We start from the raw sequence: 13,278 nt of genomic DNA on the forward strand, positions 1-13,278 counted from the left end.
GATGTTCCCTCTCTCTTCTGGATTAGCAGTCCTGCAGCCTGTCTTGACCATTGCTGTGCTCCTTACTTTGCCAAGGAATTTTGTTTTCTCCAGGATCCTCGCCAGTGTGTTTCAGAAGAGCTGAGGAAATCAGATTTCCTGCATTTTCTATCCCAATTCTGCATTTTAAATAACAGGACTGCTCACAGTGGAAGCTGCTTCTTCTGAGCAGAAGTTAAGGTTTTGGAGTTGGGTGCTGAAGAGATAATTATCTAATGTGGAAAACATAATTGGCATTCAGTTTAAAGCTGGAATTCCAGGCCTGTGAATCCCCCCATGATGAACAGGACGGATGCAGCTCGTGCTGATGCTGCTGACCAGAAGATTGCTGGTGAAGGGCTGTGGGTTTTGATCTGGGTTGTAGGTGTTGCACTGGGCGTTAGCAGAGCTGTGTTGGGTTTGGGTTTGCTGGGGACCTGCTGTCCCCACCCCTGCTGTGTGAGCAGGCTGGGTCGGAGGGAGAGGGGAGGGCAGAGGGTGTTGGGATCAAACAGCACATGGTTGCCTGTCCCACGTGGGGCTGGTCTGCAGCTCCACTGCGCAGGCGGGGGGACATGGATGCCCTCCGAGTGCTCCTGCTGTTCCCTAGGCAGCAGGCTTGAAGGGTGGAAAAAGGCTTTGCTGCCTGCCTGTGTGTTTGTTCCTGGTTCTATGAAAAGGCATTTAACTGAGAGGAGAGTGCCATGAAATGTGGCAGCAGAGCACAGCTGGAAGCAGGGAAGCGACTGCAGGTGCTGTCGGGGCTGTGTCCGTGAGTGCTGACTCCCAGGGCCCTGGACACTGAACGATGTCCTTCTCTCTGCTGTCACATCTGTCTTTGCATTGATGATGTCAGCAGCCCTTCGTTTTGTTTTCTACAAAAACCTTTCCCATTCAGCAGCAGCAGCTCCAGGGGTCAGTGTCCATCTCAACTGTTTGTGTGACAGCTCATCGCTGGGTGGCTTTAGGGTCACAGCTCCCCATGTCTGCAGAGCCTGCCCTTTGCTGCCACACGCCGGGGTGGCACTGGCCTGGCTGAACTCCTGCAAGGAGGCTTAAAAGTGTCAAAACAACACATTACAGGCATGGGGAAAACAAAGATATTCTGTTGATGAAGGTCAAAGTGTGCTGGGGATAGAGCTGGACCCCAGCAAACTGGGGACAGAGAGAGTAACAACTGAGGTACTCTGTCACCAGTCATTGTGAGACCTTGTTTGCAGTGACAATTTAGTTTCTTTTTCTCCATTCTTTTAGCAGCCATATTTATTTATTTTAAGGGTCTTTCTAGCATTCCCTGTAGAGTGAAACTGTCCTTCATTTTGGGGTTTCTGCATGCTGTGTGTGAGGCTGATGTCTGTGTGCAGCAGATGCCCAGAGTCCTGGGGGGGCTCTGGCTGGGCAGAGGCTGCAGTTGTGCTGAGCATCCCCACTGCGTCTCACCCTTCCTCCTCTGCCTGGGGCCTCAGCCCTTCTGGCTCCTGTGTCAGCATCCTCGTGCCTGCAGATGGGCTGGATGCAGGTCAGGAATGAGCTGGAGCACTCCAGCTACTGCAGGGATGGTTACCTGGTTCTCCAGGCAGACTTTGGGAACAGAAAATGGCTTTGCTGGTGGCCGCGTGCCATGTGTCGAGTCCCTCGCCGTGCCTGGGTGTGAGCCTTGGAGGCATTTTTATGAACAATTGTGCTGTCCTCTCATAATGTATCAAGAACACAAAGAAAGTGCCCAGGGAGGGTCCCACATAAGGTGAGTGATGAATTTTGGTGCTTTCGGCATTCCTTATTTCCATGAGTTTTGATTTTAGGTGCCCTTTGTGAAGCCTCCAGTCCCATCACTGCCACCATTAAATGACCCAGTGATGAGTTACCTGCCAGGCTTCCAGAGCTCAGGCTCACATGAGAGTTGTTGTATGAAGAAATGTTGAAAAATACCAGATTGCCAGATTATGATAATGGCAGTTTTAACCTCCTCTACATGAGAGCCTCACAAATTTACGGAGCTTGAAATAGTTCATGAATCTTTGGTGATTTCAGTCAGTGCTTTGCATCACCATTACATCATCATTTATTAATTCACCATCCAGCATGAAGTGATGATTGTGTAGACAGGATCTTGCAGTGGTGAGGCCGTGGGACAGCGCGGTGCTGGCAGGGCCTGGCAGGGCCTGCCTCGTGTGCATGTGTGTAATATGTGGGCACTGAGGATTATTCCAGGCACGGGAATGACACCTCTGTGTTGCCTCGATGCGGGTCACTGAGTGTCCCAGTGACCATGGCAGCCATTTCAGGCGGTGCAGGTATTTTTAGTTGCTGGGGCTTTTGCGAGTAAGGTACCATTTGTCATCCTACCGTGCTGAGTTTGCAGAAGGAGCCAGAGATGAACTCTGGAAAGCAAAGTGTCTCAAGGAGCTGTCTCACCTCTGCCACGGGGTGTGTGGCAGTGGGGGGCGTGGGGCTGCGCTCCCCTCTCCTCGTGGGCTCTGGGAACAGGCAGGCAGCATATGGACCTGTTCCATCAGCCCACCCCTGCAATTCCGGCTCCTCTGATCCCTCCGCTGCGCAGCTGCTCCCTGAAGCCAGCTCAGCCCAATTGTTCTCACTTTGAATAGATTTTCCTACCGTCTAGTCTCATTTTTCCTCCTGTTTCCAGCTCTCCACACCCCCTCCCGTGGGGCTCCCCATCCCTCCGGGCAGAGCCCAGCTGCTGCTCCAAGAAGAGCAAGCGGCTCCTGCAGAAGCGTCCCGGCCACATGGGCTTTTGAGAGCTGCAGAAACCCTGCCTGGGGCTGGAAGGGTTGGGAAAGGTTTGGAAGGGTTGGGAGGGTGTATTTCCGTTGTGCCCTGTGCCACAGGTGCTGTGCTGCTCCTCTTGCAGACAGGGTGAGGGTCTGGCTGTGTCCTTGAGCAGCGCTCCCTTCCCAGTGCCTGCCTGTCCTCCTGAGATCAGCTCTGTGCTGGGGATTTGCAGCTTGGCTGTGTGATATGATATGAGGGAGCTGGAAAAAGTGCAATTGGTCTTTGACCATGGGAGAGAAGTGTCCTCAAAATGGGGAGGATCAAAGTGAAAAGTACAACTCTGGCATAGAAAGGGGAGAAACATTAAACTGTTCCAATAATCGGGGTGTGCTGAACAGGAGTGTGCTGTGCCCAAGATTGTGGGTTCTGGCAGGGCCAGGTGAGGGTCAGCACTGGAGACCAACTCTGTTTGCTGCTCCTGGAGTGCCTGTTCCCTGCAGGACCCAGTGGGTACCTGGGCTCCTGTGGGACACACTGGCTATCCAAGGAGCCCATCCCCACACAGGCACCTCCGGACAGTGCCGAGCCCACTTGGGGAAAGATCGCGGGGGCTGCAGTGTGTCTGTCCCAGTGAATGAAGGTCCCTATGGGAAAGCAAATAAACCTGGAACAGATGAAGCTTGTGGTGTTTGTGAGCTGGGATTTGAAGGGTCCAAAAGACTTTTTAAGCCTTTGAGCCAAAGCCACATTGGATTTGCTGATTAACCCGGCAGTGTGGGAGGATGGGGTGAAAGGAGGGTGCATGGCAGTGCCTGCTTCCTCCAGGTCAGTGCTGGCTGTCCTGTAGATCTTCACATGGGCATTTATCAAGAAATAATATATTAGCTTATATGCAAAGAGTACGGGATTTCAGGTAGTACCAGATAGATTGAAGTAGCATTTGCTGAATTCAAAAGGCAGTTGAAAGCTCTGAAGTTGCTCTTGGTGCTCCTATGCAGCTGTTTGTTTTGACAAGAACGAGGTTTAATATGAGGCTGGTCAATGGAATTGTTGAGCTCTTGCTTGGCAAGAAGATCTGTCGCCTTTAGCAAAGCCTGGATTCACCCCGGGGCTCAGAAGGAGCTCCAGCAGAGCTGTGCCGTTTGCTCTGGGACGAGGAAGGACAGCTCTCCTGCCAGTGTCTGCTGCTGACACTGTGTTTTGTTCTCTCTTGTGTGTCTGCAGAAATCCGAACGCAGCTGGTGGAGCAGTTCAAATGCCTGGAGCAGCAGTCGGAGTCGCGCCTGCAGCTGCTGCAGGACCTGCAGGAGTTCTTCCGCAGGAAGGCCGAGATTGAGCTGGAGTACTCCCGGAGCCTGGAGAAGCTGGCTGAGCGCTTCTCCTCCAAGATCCGCAGTTCCAGAGAGCACCAGTTCAAGTAAGCAGGTGTTCCGGGGCAGACTGGTGTGAAATGATTGGCTGGAGGCTGCTGCGAGCACTGGAGGTTGGTTTGTAGCTGCACAGTCCTAAAGTGCAGTAAAGTCCATCAGGTGACCTCCTCTGTCTTGTCCCCAGGCAGGGCTCACCAGAAGAACTGGACATGTCTCTTGCCAAGACTTCCACCACAGCATTACTGGTCTGTGCTGCCTGAATTGCACTTACTATGCCCTTCTTGAGTAAGACAGTAAAAACAGGAATCAGGGGCCAGGAAGGAGTCAAACCCCTTGATTTTTTGAAGGGGCTTGAATTCATCCACTCATTTGACTGTGCAAATTGTGGTGGGCCCAGTCTTTATCCCTGGTTTCTGCATGTAGCCCAGTCCTCAGCTCTCCAGGAGCTGTGTGTTGCACTCAAGCTCGCTGACAGGCTCAGGCTTGGAAGCAGTTTCTGGAAATCGAATTTACTGCAATTTATTTGCAATGAAGCATGTGTGTTTTCTGTACACAGCCTGCGGTGCTGGAGCCAGGCAAATCCTTAATGGAAATATTGTGAAACAAAGCTTTGAAATAGGAAGTATGAACTGGATGCTGGGATTGTGTGAGAATGAAACCGATGATGCAAATTGTGAAATCTGTGGATGTGTGAATATGTGTTTTCAAAAGCAGCTTCTTTTCAGTTTAACCATACTCTCGAGCTTGGCTAAACAAGAAAATATCTGAAAAAAACAGAAAGCAAAACAAACTTGAGGCAGAATTTCATTCTGGAGGTGAGCACTCTGTGGTGAGGGTGCTGGCTGGTGTGTTCCACTGGCTGGTGACCTCAGGGCTCAGGTGAAGGCCCCTGCCCTGTTGCTGTTGGGGGCTGGTCCCTGCTCCCCGCCCGTCCCCGAGTGTGCTGGCTCGGACGACGCTTGCACGGGCTGTTAGTGGCTGTCAGGGCTTCTTGTGTCCCTTGCCATGAGCAGCTCTCCTGGTGCTGTCGGGGCACAGGATCTCTCTGGGCAGCACTGGTGGAGCCGTGGGATGTGCCCGGCAGGATCTGTGCCCGGGGTCACATGGCAGCCCCTGCAGCACCCTGGCTGCTCCCCTGCACCACGGCTGCCCCAGCTCCCCCCCTTTGCCTCCCTGGGCTGCAGCAAGGCCTCTGACTCTTCTTCTGCCAGTGATGTCCATGACAGAATCTCTCAGCTGGAATTGTGCCCTTTGCTCCAGATGAAACTCGTGCCATTCAGTTCAGTGGCCAAAGACTGCAGCCACTGTTCAGCACCTTTCCCAGAGAACCTGGGAGAGGTTTGCCTGTCTGATGCCCTTTGCCTCGCCAGCCCTGGGCTCTTCACAGTCTGTTTCTTCCTTTAACTCCTTGTGATTTTTTTTCCCATTTCAGCTGCAAGAGCAGTGATTTCTGCTGTTACGTTACTAAATCCTATTTATTCTATATTACTAAATCCCATTTAATCTGTTTACTTGGTCTCTCCAGCGAGTGAGGCTTTGCTGGTGTCTTATGCCAAACTGTGCTGCTGCTGAGTTGCCATTCAGATCCTTGCTGTCCTTTTGGCATGCAGCTGTTGTGTGTCAGTTGTGTGGTGCTGGGTGCTGTGTCAGGGATAACTGTCCTGGAGAAGGAATTGGCCAGGAAGGAGCTGTGGTTCAGAGATGAGCTCACGAAGGCTCGGGGGGTGTCTGGCCTCTCCCACTAGCTCAGAGCAGTGTTAAGGCTCTCCATTGCTTGGTGTGCTCACAGTTCTGGAAGCTGCTGCTGTGCAGTGTCCACAGGTGACAGTGATTGTCCACCTCTATTAAACACCTGGGCACAAGTGCTGGCGGTGATGGTGTTAATTGGGTCAGCTGGATTTCAGTGCTTGCTCCTGCTGAGTCCTCACTGCCCACTCCATGTTGGGAGACTCCCTTCATACACTTTGTTCTTCCTCGCTGCTCTGTACCTGCCCTTACCAGGCTCATCTGTGCTGTTTCCCCAGCTGCTCATGTGTGTCATTATTCTGCTGAGGCTGTGACACTCATAAGAATTACAGTCCCTGTGGTGCTCCTTTGTCCCTGTGTCGCCGTGTGCAGCGGGCTGTGCCCAGCCCTGGAGCTGGCAATCGCTGTGCTGCTGCGGCTCCTGCTGATTCCAGTTCACATCCAGGTTCATCCAGATTTCTGTCTGTGGTTGTTCTGTCTGTGTATGCACACAGAGGTGTTCTGGAGTCCCCTGCAGCACACCTGAGCGTGTTCGTGTTGTGCACAGACACTTGGGGGTAACACTGGATGCAGAACCCTTTCTTGAACACTTTTGAGTGCACTAAAAGCAGCCCAGTGGATTGGGTGGCAAACGGGACCTCCTGCAGTGGGCACTGACAGTCATATTTCATAGCATGAGTGGAAAGAAAAAGCCAAACTCTCCTTGCCAGGGATGTCTCTTCTCCTGTGCCACCTTCCAGAGCACCCAGTGCAGGAAGGGGCTGGCTGACTGGGGGGCTGGTGTGGTTCCCATGCTCGTGTGCCACTGGACATCCCTGTGGGGCAGCGCTTGGACAGCTGGAAGAAGAGATCATGCACCTTTCTGTGGGCATGACAGATCCCAGGGAACGTGTGCAGGGGAGGGAGGCGGTGTGCTGGCAGCATTCATTTGAAAATATGTGCCTTTTTGACTTGTTCACTTGACCTTTGTCATTTTCCCCCCCAATTCCCCAGAAAAGATCAGCACCTCCTCTCCCCTGTGAACTGCTGGTACCTGGTCCTGACGCAGACCCGGCGGGAGAGCCGAGACCACGCCACCCTGAACGACATCTTCATGAACAACGTCATCGTGCGGCTGTCGCAGATCAGCGAGGATGTCATCAGGCTCTTCAAAAAGGTAACCCGGGGGGAGTCCTGCTCACTGAGGGTCCATCCTGGCATTTTAATCTAAAGTGGAACCATCATAGATGTTGCAGAGCAAATCTTTTGAGGGACTATCACTGTAAGTCTTTTTAGATAATATTTATTCAAGAGTTTTAAAGAAAGAGGTCTAGAAGTGCCAAGTGACAAGCAGTGAGGTGTGACCTGGTGCTCAGAGTGGTGTCGGTGCCGGAGAGATGAAAGGTGGGACTGTGATGACTTTTTCTAAAGACTCTTGGAGGCCTTCACAGGACAAATCAGAACAGGCTTGTTGGGTGGAACCGTGGTAAAGAGCAGGATGACAGGCATGAGGCAGCTACAGGAGAGGAGTCATGGCTTCCTGAAGGGAAGAGTCATGCCTCAGAAATCTGGTGGAGGTATTTCCAGGAGCCAGGGCTCGTGTCAGTAGCTGGCACAGTGCCTTCAGTGGGCAAGACTGAAGTTCCTGAAGAGCTGTTGAAGAGTAAGGTGTGGTTGTTTTCTGTATTAATGACTGACTAAAAGACAGGGAACAAAAGGAAGGAGAATGTCAGTGCAGTTCCTAAAAAATTATTTGGAAAAAGGGTAAAGGGTAAGATGACAGATACAGAATTATTAATAATAATCAAATAAAAAGAAGCATCATATACCTGTGGGAATCTCACAGTCAGATGGACCAGGACTCTTCACTGAAAGCGAGGGGGAGTGTGGTAAGGAATGAAGAGTCCCAGCAGTGGGTTGGCTCTGTGACTTTAAGGTTTTCCTTAATTTTTGTCCCTTGTCACCAGGACAAGGAGCCTGCAGTCAGGGAGCAGGGCAAGCCCACAGGGCTCTCCAGCAGGAGAAGGCTCATAATCAGGGCTTATCTTGAAATTTCAGCCTGACTGGAGAGTAAATCTCATGTGATATTTTTATGACCAGTTTCCTCTATTTTATAGATCTGACCTAGAAATTAAACTGCAAGGTCAGGCTTGGGTTTGCTGATCTGATATAGGACATCATCCCTTTTCCTGTCCTTCAGGCCTCTAGAAATTTGAGGCATTTGGGATATATTGGTTAGTTCAGTTCTAAGCCTGTCTCAGAGTCTTCCTGCCATTTGCATTTTGCTCTGAACCTGTTTTTGAGATGTATGTTAAGACTGTCCTTCTGCCCATGTGTGTGGATGGTGTCCCATGTGGAACTACAGGACAAATCCAGTCAGCATTCAAACAAGGACACCCATGGAGTGTTCAGTGTTCTCTCATAGTAGGTCAATCCTCAGCCAGGACAAGATGACGAAGTATTTTACCCACTCAGCAGAATTATTTCTTTGTAACTGGTTTTCTTCTGTCTCTCCCTTCTCATTTTTGAACCTAAATTTCAGCTTTTAAGGCTCAACCCTTACATCCTATAGAAATGGTTGCTCCTTGTTTCTCCCTCCCCCATGTCCATCTTCTAACTGGGGAGCTGGTGTGACTCCATCTGCAGCCTGCCAGAGCCAGCACCACCTTTGCATCCAAAGGAGCCTTTACAGGTGTGGGGATCTCTGATTTCACCACATCTGACCCTTGGACTCCTCTGTCCCTGGAAATAATGCTCAGCTAAATCAGGGAAAAGGCTTATTTTGTGTCATCGTTTCCCTTTCATGTGGCTGGAGAGGCTGCCAGTTTTGGGGTTGTTCAGGCTGTTTATTTTTCTCAACCTGTGGCATGCCTTGCCAGGATCCAGAGGGATCTGGATCCCACTTCCCAGTAGTGTTTGGTGGGATGCCTTGGGCATGTGTGTGGGAATAGGAGCATCCTGGTAAATGGATTTTGAAGACATCCCTCCAGCCTTGCAGTGTACGAGGTTGCTCAGAGGAGGGATCTTTCACTGTTCTCTCTGGCCTGGTTCTGTGCTGAGTGAAGTGCTCGCAGTGCTTCTCTGGGGAGGCTGTGCCCACGGGGCTGCTGGCAGATCATCTGGCTCAGGAAGGGTTAAAGCACCCGCAGTTGTGGTTCAGCTGCTGGGTGTGCTGGAGATTGTTCTTTGATGGTAAATTAGGGTAACATTTTTTTCCAGAGATGTCACTTTTAATTCCCCCCACCTAGAGTTTATTAACGGGCTGTGACATGCTGTGGGGACACGGGGAACTGGGAGGTTTTGTGTTTCCTTCGTTCATTATGTAAATGTAAACAATCCCAGCAAAGCAGCGGGGAGGGACTGCTGAGGTACAGGGTGAGCATAACTGAGGAGCAATTGCTCAGTGCCATGGTAGTGTGCCAAGAAAGATGCAGAGTGCTGAGCTGCTGCTCCCTCAGCTGCCCTGGATGAGCCAGGGGGGTTGTTCCTCAGTAAACTGGGGCACTGCAGTTTGTTCCTCTCCACCCAAGTGTTCTGCCCCTGCGCCAACAGTCCGGGCATTGGCTCTGACTCGCCCCTCACTGCGGCTGGCCAGGAACCCTTCCAGCCCAAACCATTCTGGGAGCAAAGCAGGGGAAGAAAACTCAGTTGGGCAAGTTTCCCTGGAGCTTCCAGTGTGAGTCACATTCCTGGTGCAGGAGGCAATGATCAAAGCGAGTGTGTTGATGTTGCTAAAAGGCAGTGATAAATGGGGATGCTGAGATGTGTCCCTACAGAGAGCTGGTTCTATCTGCTGTCAGGGTGAGTCTCTGTCACCACGAAATCTCCCAGCACATCCTCCTGGCAGAGCCAAACCCAGGCTGAGGGACCCATGACCAGGCAGGTGTTTTCTCCCCTCTTACCTCTCGCTGTGGTGGAAGGAAGGAAGTTTAAAGCTTCTTCCAAGTACAGAATACAGGAAATTGTAGATTTGAGACAGAGCATCACTATGTCCAAAGTAATGATGCTGCGTTAGTCCCCAGTTTGGGATTTAATTCCGTGCCGTGACTGTAAATTTAATTCTGTGCCGTGGTGTCCAAGATGGACGTTGGGTGAAGAAGTGGTGTCTGTCTGGATGGGAACTCTTGTCTTTGTCTGTAGAATAAGCATCCTCCACTGCCAGTCATCCATGCTGCTGCTTCCTGTTACTTTGTTGGCAGTGGCAGGAATTTTAATAAACTGCTAACCTGAAGCCATTGCTGTCCCAGTGAGGAGCTGTGTTTTCGGAGGAATTGGAGGCATAAAGGAAGCAGCTAAATTGGAGTTTGGGTTTTGCAGATGGTCCCAGGTAAGTGGAATGATGTTTTGGTGTTGACTCCTGTAAGCCCATACGTGTAATTTCTCCCTTAGAGAAAGGGCAGGCAGCAGGCTCAGAGAAGTGGTGAGTCCTTCAGCTGCTCACCTGCCTGCGGTTGGAAGAGGCTCCAGCGTCCCCAGGCTGGACATTGATCTCTTGGATGCTGGAAGACTCCTGCCAATGCCAGAGACCCTTTGGTCTCCTGCAGCAGGATTCTGGATGTTGGTTTATAGTGTCTATAAGCAAATGGCTCTTTAAACGTGGTTCCTACCCATGGTCCCCCATGGCAGTGTGGCTCACGGAATGACACACTGAGCCAGTTTGTGTTGCTCTATTTAGGAGTCTAAAATTGGGCTTGGAAATTACAGCTTTGTGGCCTTGCTATGCACCATGCAGGAAATCCAGGGCATAGGCAGGAGCTGCAGCTGAGCTTGGGCCATGGCTCTTGCCACCAGCCCATCCTGTCCTCCTCTGCTGGCTTTGGGAAACCTTGATTTGGGGACTGGGCAGTGACTTGTGGAAGCAGGAATGGCTGGAGGGGCTGTGTGTGACTCAGCTCCTGCAGGCTCTAGGCTCTGAGACCTCTGTTTGTAGACCCTGACTGAAATAACTTGTACTGGAATCACAGAATCATTTGAGTTGGAAAAGCCCTCTGAGACTGCCAGGTCCAACTGTTCCCCCAGCACTGCCCAGCCCACCATTAACCCATGTCCCCAGGAGCCACATCCACGTGGCTTTTACATCCCTCCAGGAATGGTGACTCCACCACTGCCCTGGGCAGCTGGGCCAGGGCTGGGCAGCCCTTTCAGGGAAGAAGTTTTCCCTAATATTCAATCTAAACCTCCCCTGGTGCAACTTGAAGCTATTTCCTCTTGTCCTGGCTCTTGTTACCTTGGAACAGAACCTGACCCCCACCTGGCTTCAACCTCATGTCAGGGAGTTGTAGAGAGTGAGAAGGTCTCCGAACATGTTGCTGCTGTGTCTGGGGGGATGCAGATCTGTCACAGCTCTCTTGGTATTAGCAAGCCTCAGTGAGACTTCTGAGAGCACTGGTGACCACCGGTGTCAGTGGGTAGGAGATGGGGACTGAGGTTCAGTCCAGATGAGGGTTCCAGATGACTGGGCACCGAGCACCTCCTGGTCCTTGGCATCGTCCTGGCACCCTGTGCCTGTGGGAGTGGGAGCAGTGGCATCAGTCACACTGCTGAGGATGGCACTGTCCCAGATACCCCAGTGCTAGCTCACGGATACACTGTGGTTACTGGATGGTCATGGATCCGAGGGACTTTGACTCTTTAGATTCTTTACTTCAGGCTTTGCTTTGATTCCCACTTTTAATAATCTAAGGTTAAACTTCACAAGGACGTGGGTTGTCCCGTTGGCTGAAAGGACCTCTCTGTGTTGTGGGCCTCTCTCACCACTCAGCCTGATGGGATGTTGTTTTCCCTTCCTGTGTGCACAAAACTGCCTGGAGCTGAGGAAATCTAAAAGAAGCTGCTTGGGTTTGGTTTGGTGGTGTTTTAGGGAGGGAGGAGGGGAGTGTCTATACTTAGTTTAAACACATCTTCAAGCTATAATAAGTGTTCCCTAGCCTAGAGGATTCCTTGTGGAGATTTGGGGTGTAATTACAGGGAGGCAGGAAAGCAGTGTGAGCACACCCCCAGCAGCTCCAGACGTGGGGGTGCGGGAGGAGGTGGCTCCAACGCTGGGCAGCTCCCCACGCTGTGGCCTCTCTGAGAAGTGCCATGTCCGTGCTTTGCGAGGTTGATGACTGGATCTGCTTCATCCTGCCTGGCAAGGAAAGGGAAAACACAGACTGATAATGGGATTTCAGCAGACGGGAGGATGCCAGGAGTTACTCACTGGCAATAAGCATCTCCTCAGCTGGCTGAACTTTGGCTGCTGCAGTTGTGAAACTGGAAACTTTATTATATAACTGTGGTGTAGCTATTTTGTAATAAAATGTCCCTTCTCAGAGATACTTTCATTCACTCAGGTCAGAATAGTGAAAATGAGCTACTGAGAACAAGCTGGGGAGGGTGAGTCATGGCCAAGGATCATCTAAATCTGGGATGCTGGGGCTGGGGAGCCCTGATAATCCTGCTTCTGAAATACCAGTGTTGGCTGGAAATTGCAAGTCCAGCAGCAAGTGTGTTTAACATGTCTCATCAGATCAAGACAGGTTGACAGGTGATGCTGTGGGACTGGAGAAAGCCAGTCTAAGGGATCTGTGTACCCAAATGGGTATTGGATGATGTAAGTTACACAGGGGAGTTCACGCAGCACTAACACGCAGCCTGCTCAGTTGGAGAATGCAGCAGCCACTCACCCACATGCACTTAGGCAGGTTTTGTTGAAAAATAGGCAAAGTCAAGCTCTAAAACACCCCTGGCTGTGGAGCGGGCCCAGCTCTGTGCACTCTGCCAGTCTCGATGTGAAACCAGACCCCAGACTAGGGCAGGGTGTTACGTGTTAGACCCACAGGGGGAGTTGTCTGTGGGCTGGAGATAAATTCTGCCAGTGGAAGGGCAAAGCAGTATTGCCTGTAATTTTAGATTGATCCCTTTTGCAGGATAAATAAGTAAAATTGATTGATGTTCTTCCTTGTGGTCTCTGAAACCCAGGTTGGGTGATCCATGGGCAAACATCGACCTCAAATGAAGACGCAGCAGTTCTGAGACAGAACAAGGTTCTGCTGTGTGTTCACAGTTATAATCCCTCCAAAGTATCTTTTCCTTTCAGAACTGCATGTTTTGGGCAGAACAAAGTCTCAATGCTTCTTTCTTTTTGTCTTGCAGAGTAAGGAGATTGGCCTGCAGATGCATGAAGAACTCCTGAAAGTCACCAACGAGCTGTACACGGTGAGCAGTGAGGGGTGCCCAGCAGTGAGCCCATGCCCAGCAGTGAGCCCATGCCCAGCAGTGAGGGGGTGCCCAGCAGTAAGGGGTGCCCAGCAGTGAGGGGTGCCCAGCAGTGAGCCCATGCCCAGCAGTGAGCCCATGCCCAGCAGTGAGGGGTGCCCAGCAGTGAGCCCATGCCCAGCGGTGAGCCCATGCCCAGCAGTGAGCAGTGCCCAGCAGTGAGCAGTGCCCATGC

The 13,278-nt window shown here is 51.4% G+C and overlaps 1 protein-coding gene across 4 annotated transcripts in view; it reads left to right on the plus strand.

The window, feature by feature from the left end:
• Window positions 1-13,278, plus strand: part of SRGAP3 (SLIT-ROBO Rho GTPase activating protein 3) — a 575,259-nt gene that overhangs the window by 60,502 nt on the left and 501,479 nt on the right. For all 4 annotated transcript variants that reach the window (XM_064667088.1, XM_064667090.1, XM_064667087.1 and 1 more), the window contains 3 exons: window positions 3,976-4,168; window positions 6,861-7,023; window positions 12,981-13,043. In XM_064667088.1, the coding sequence (XP_064523158.1) occupies window positions 3,976-4,168; window positions 6,861-7,023; window positions 12,981-13,043 (419 nt within the window). The remainder of the gene's footprint in view (window positions 1-3,975; window positions 4,169-6,860; window positions 7,024-12,980; window positions 13,044-13,278) is intronic.

This window comes from Pseudopipra pipra, chromosome 11 (genome assembly GCF_036250125.1).
Source record: "Pseudopipra pipra isolate bDixPip1 chromosome 11, bDixPip1.hap1, whole genome shotgun sequence".
Lineage (NCBI taxonomy): Eukaryota > Metazoa > Chordata > Aves > Passeriformes > Pipridae > Pseudopipra > Pseudopipra pipra.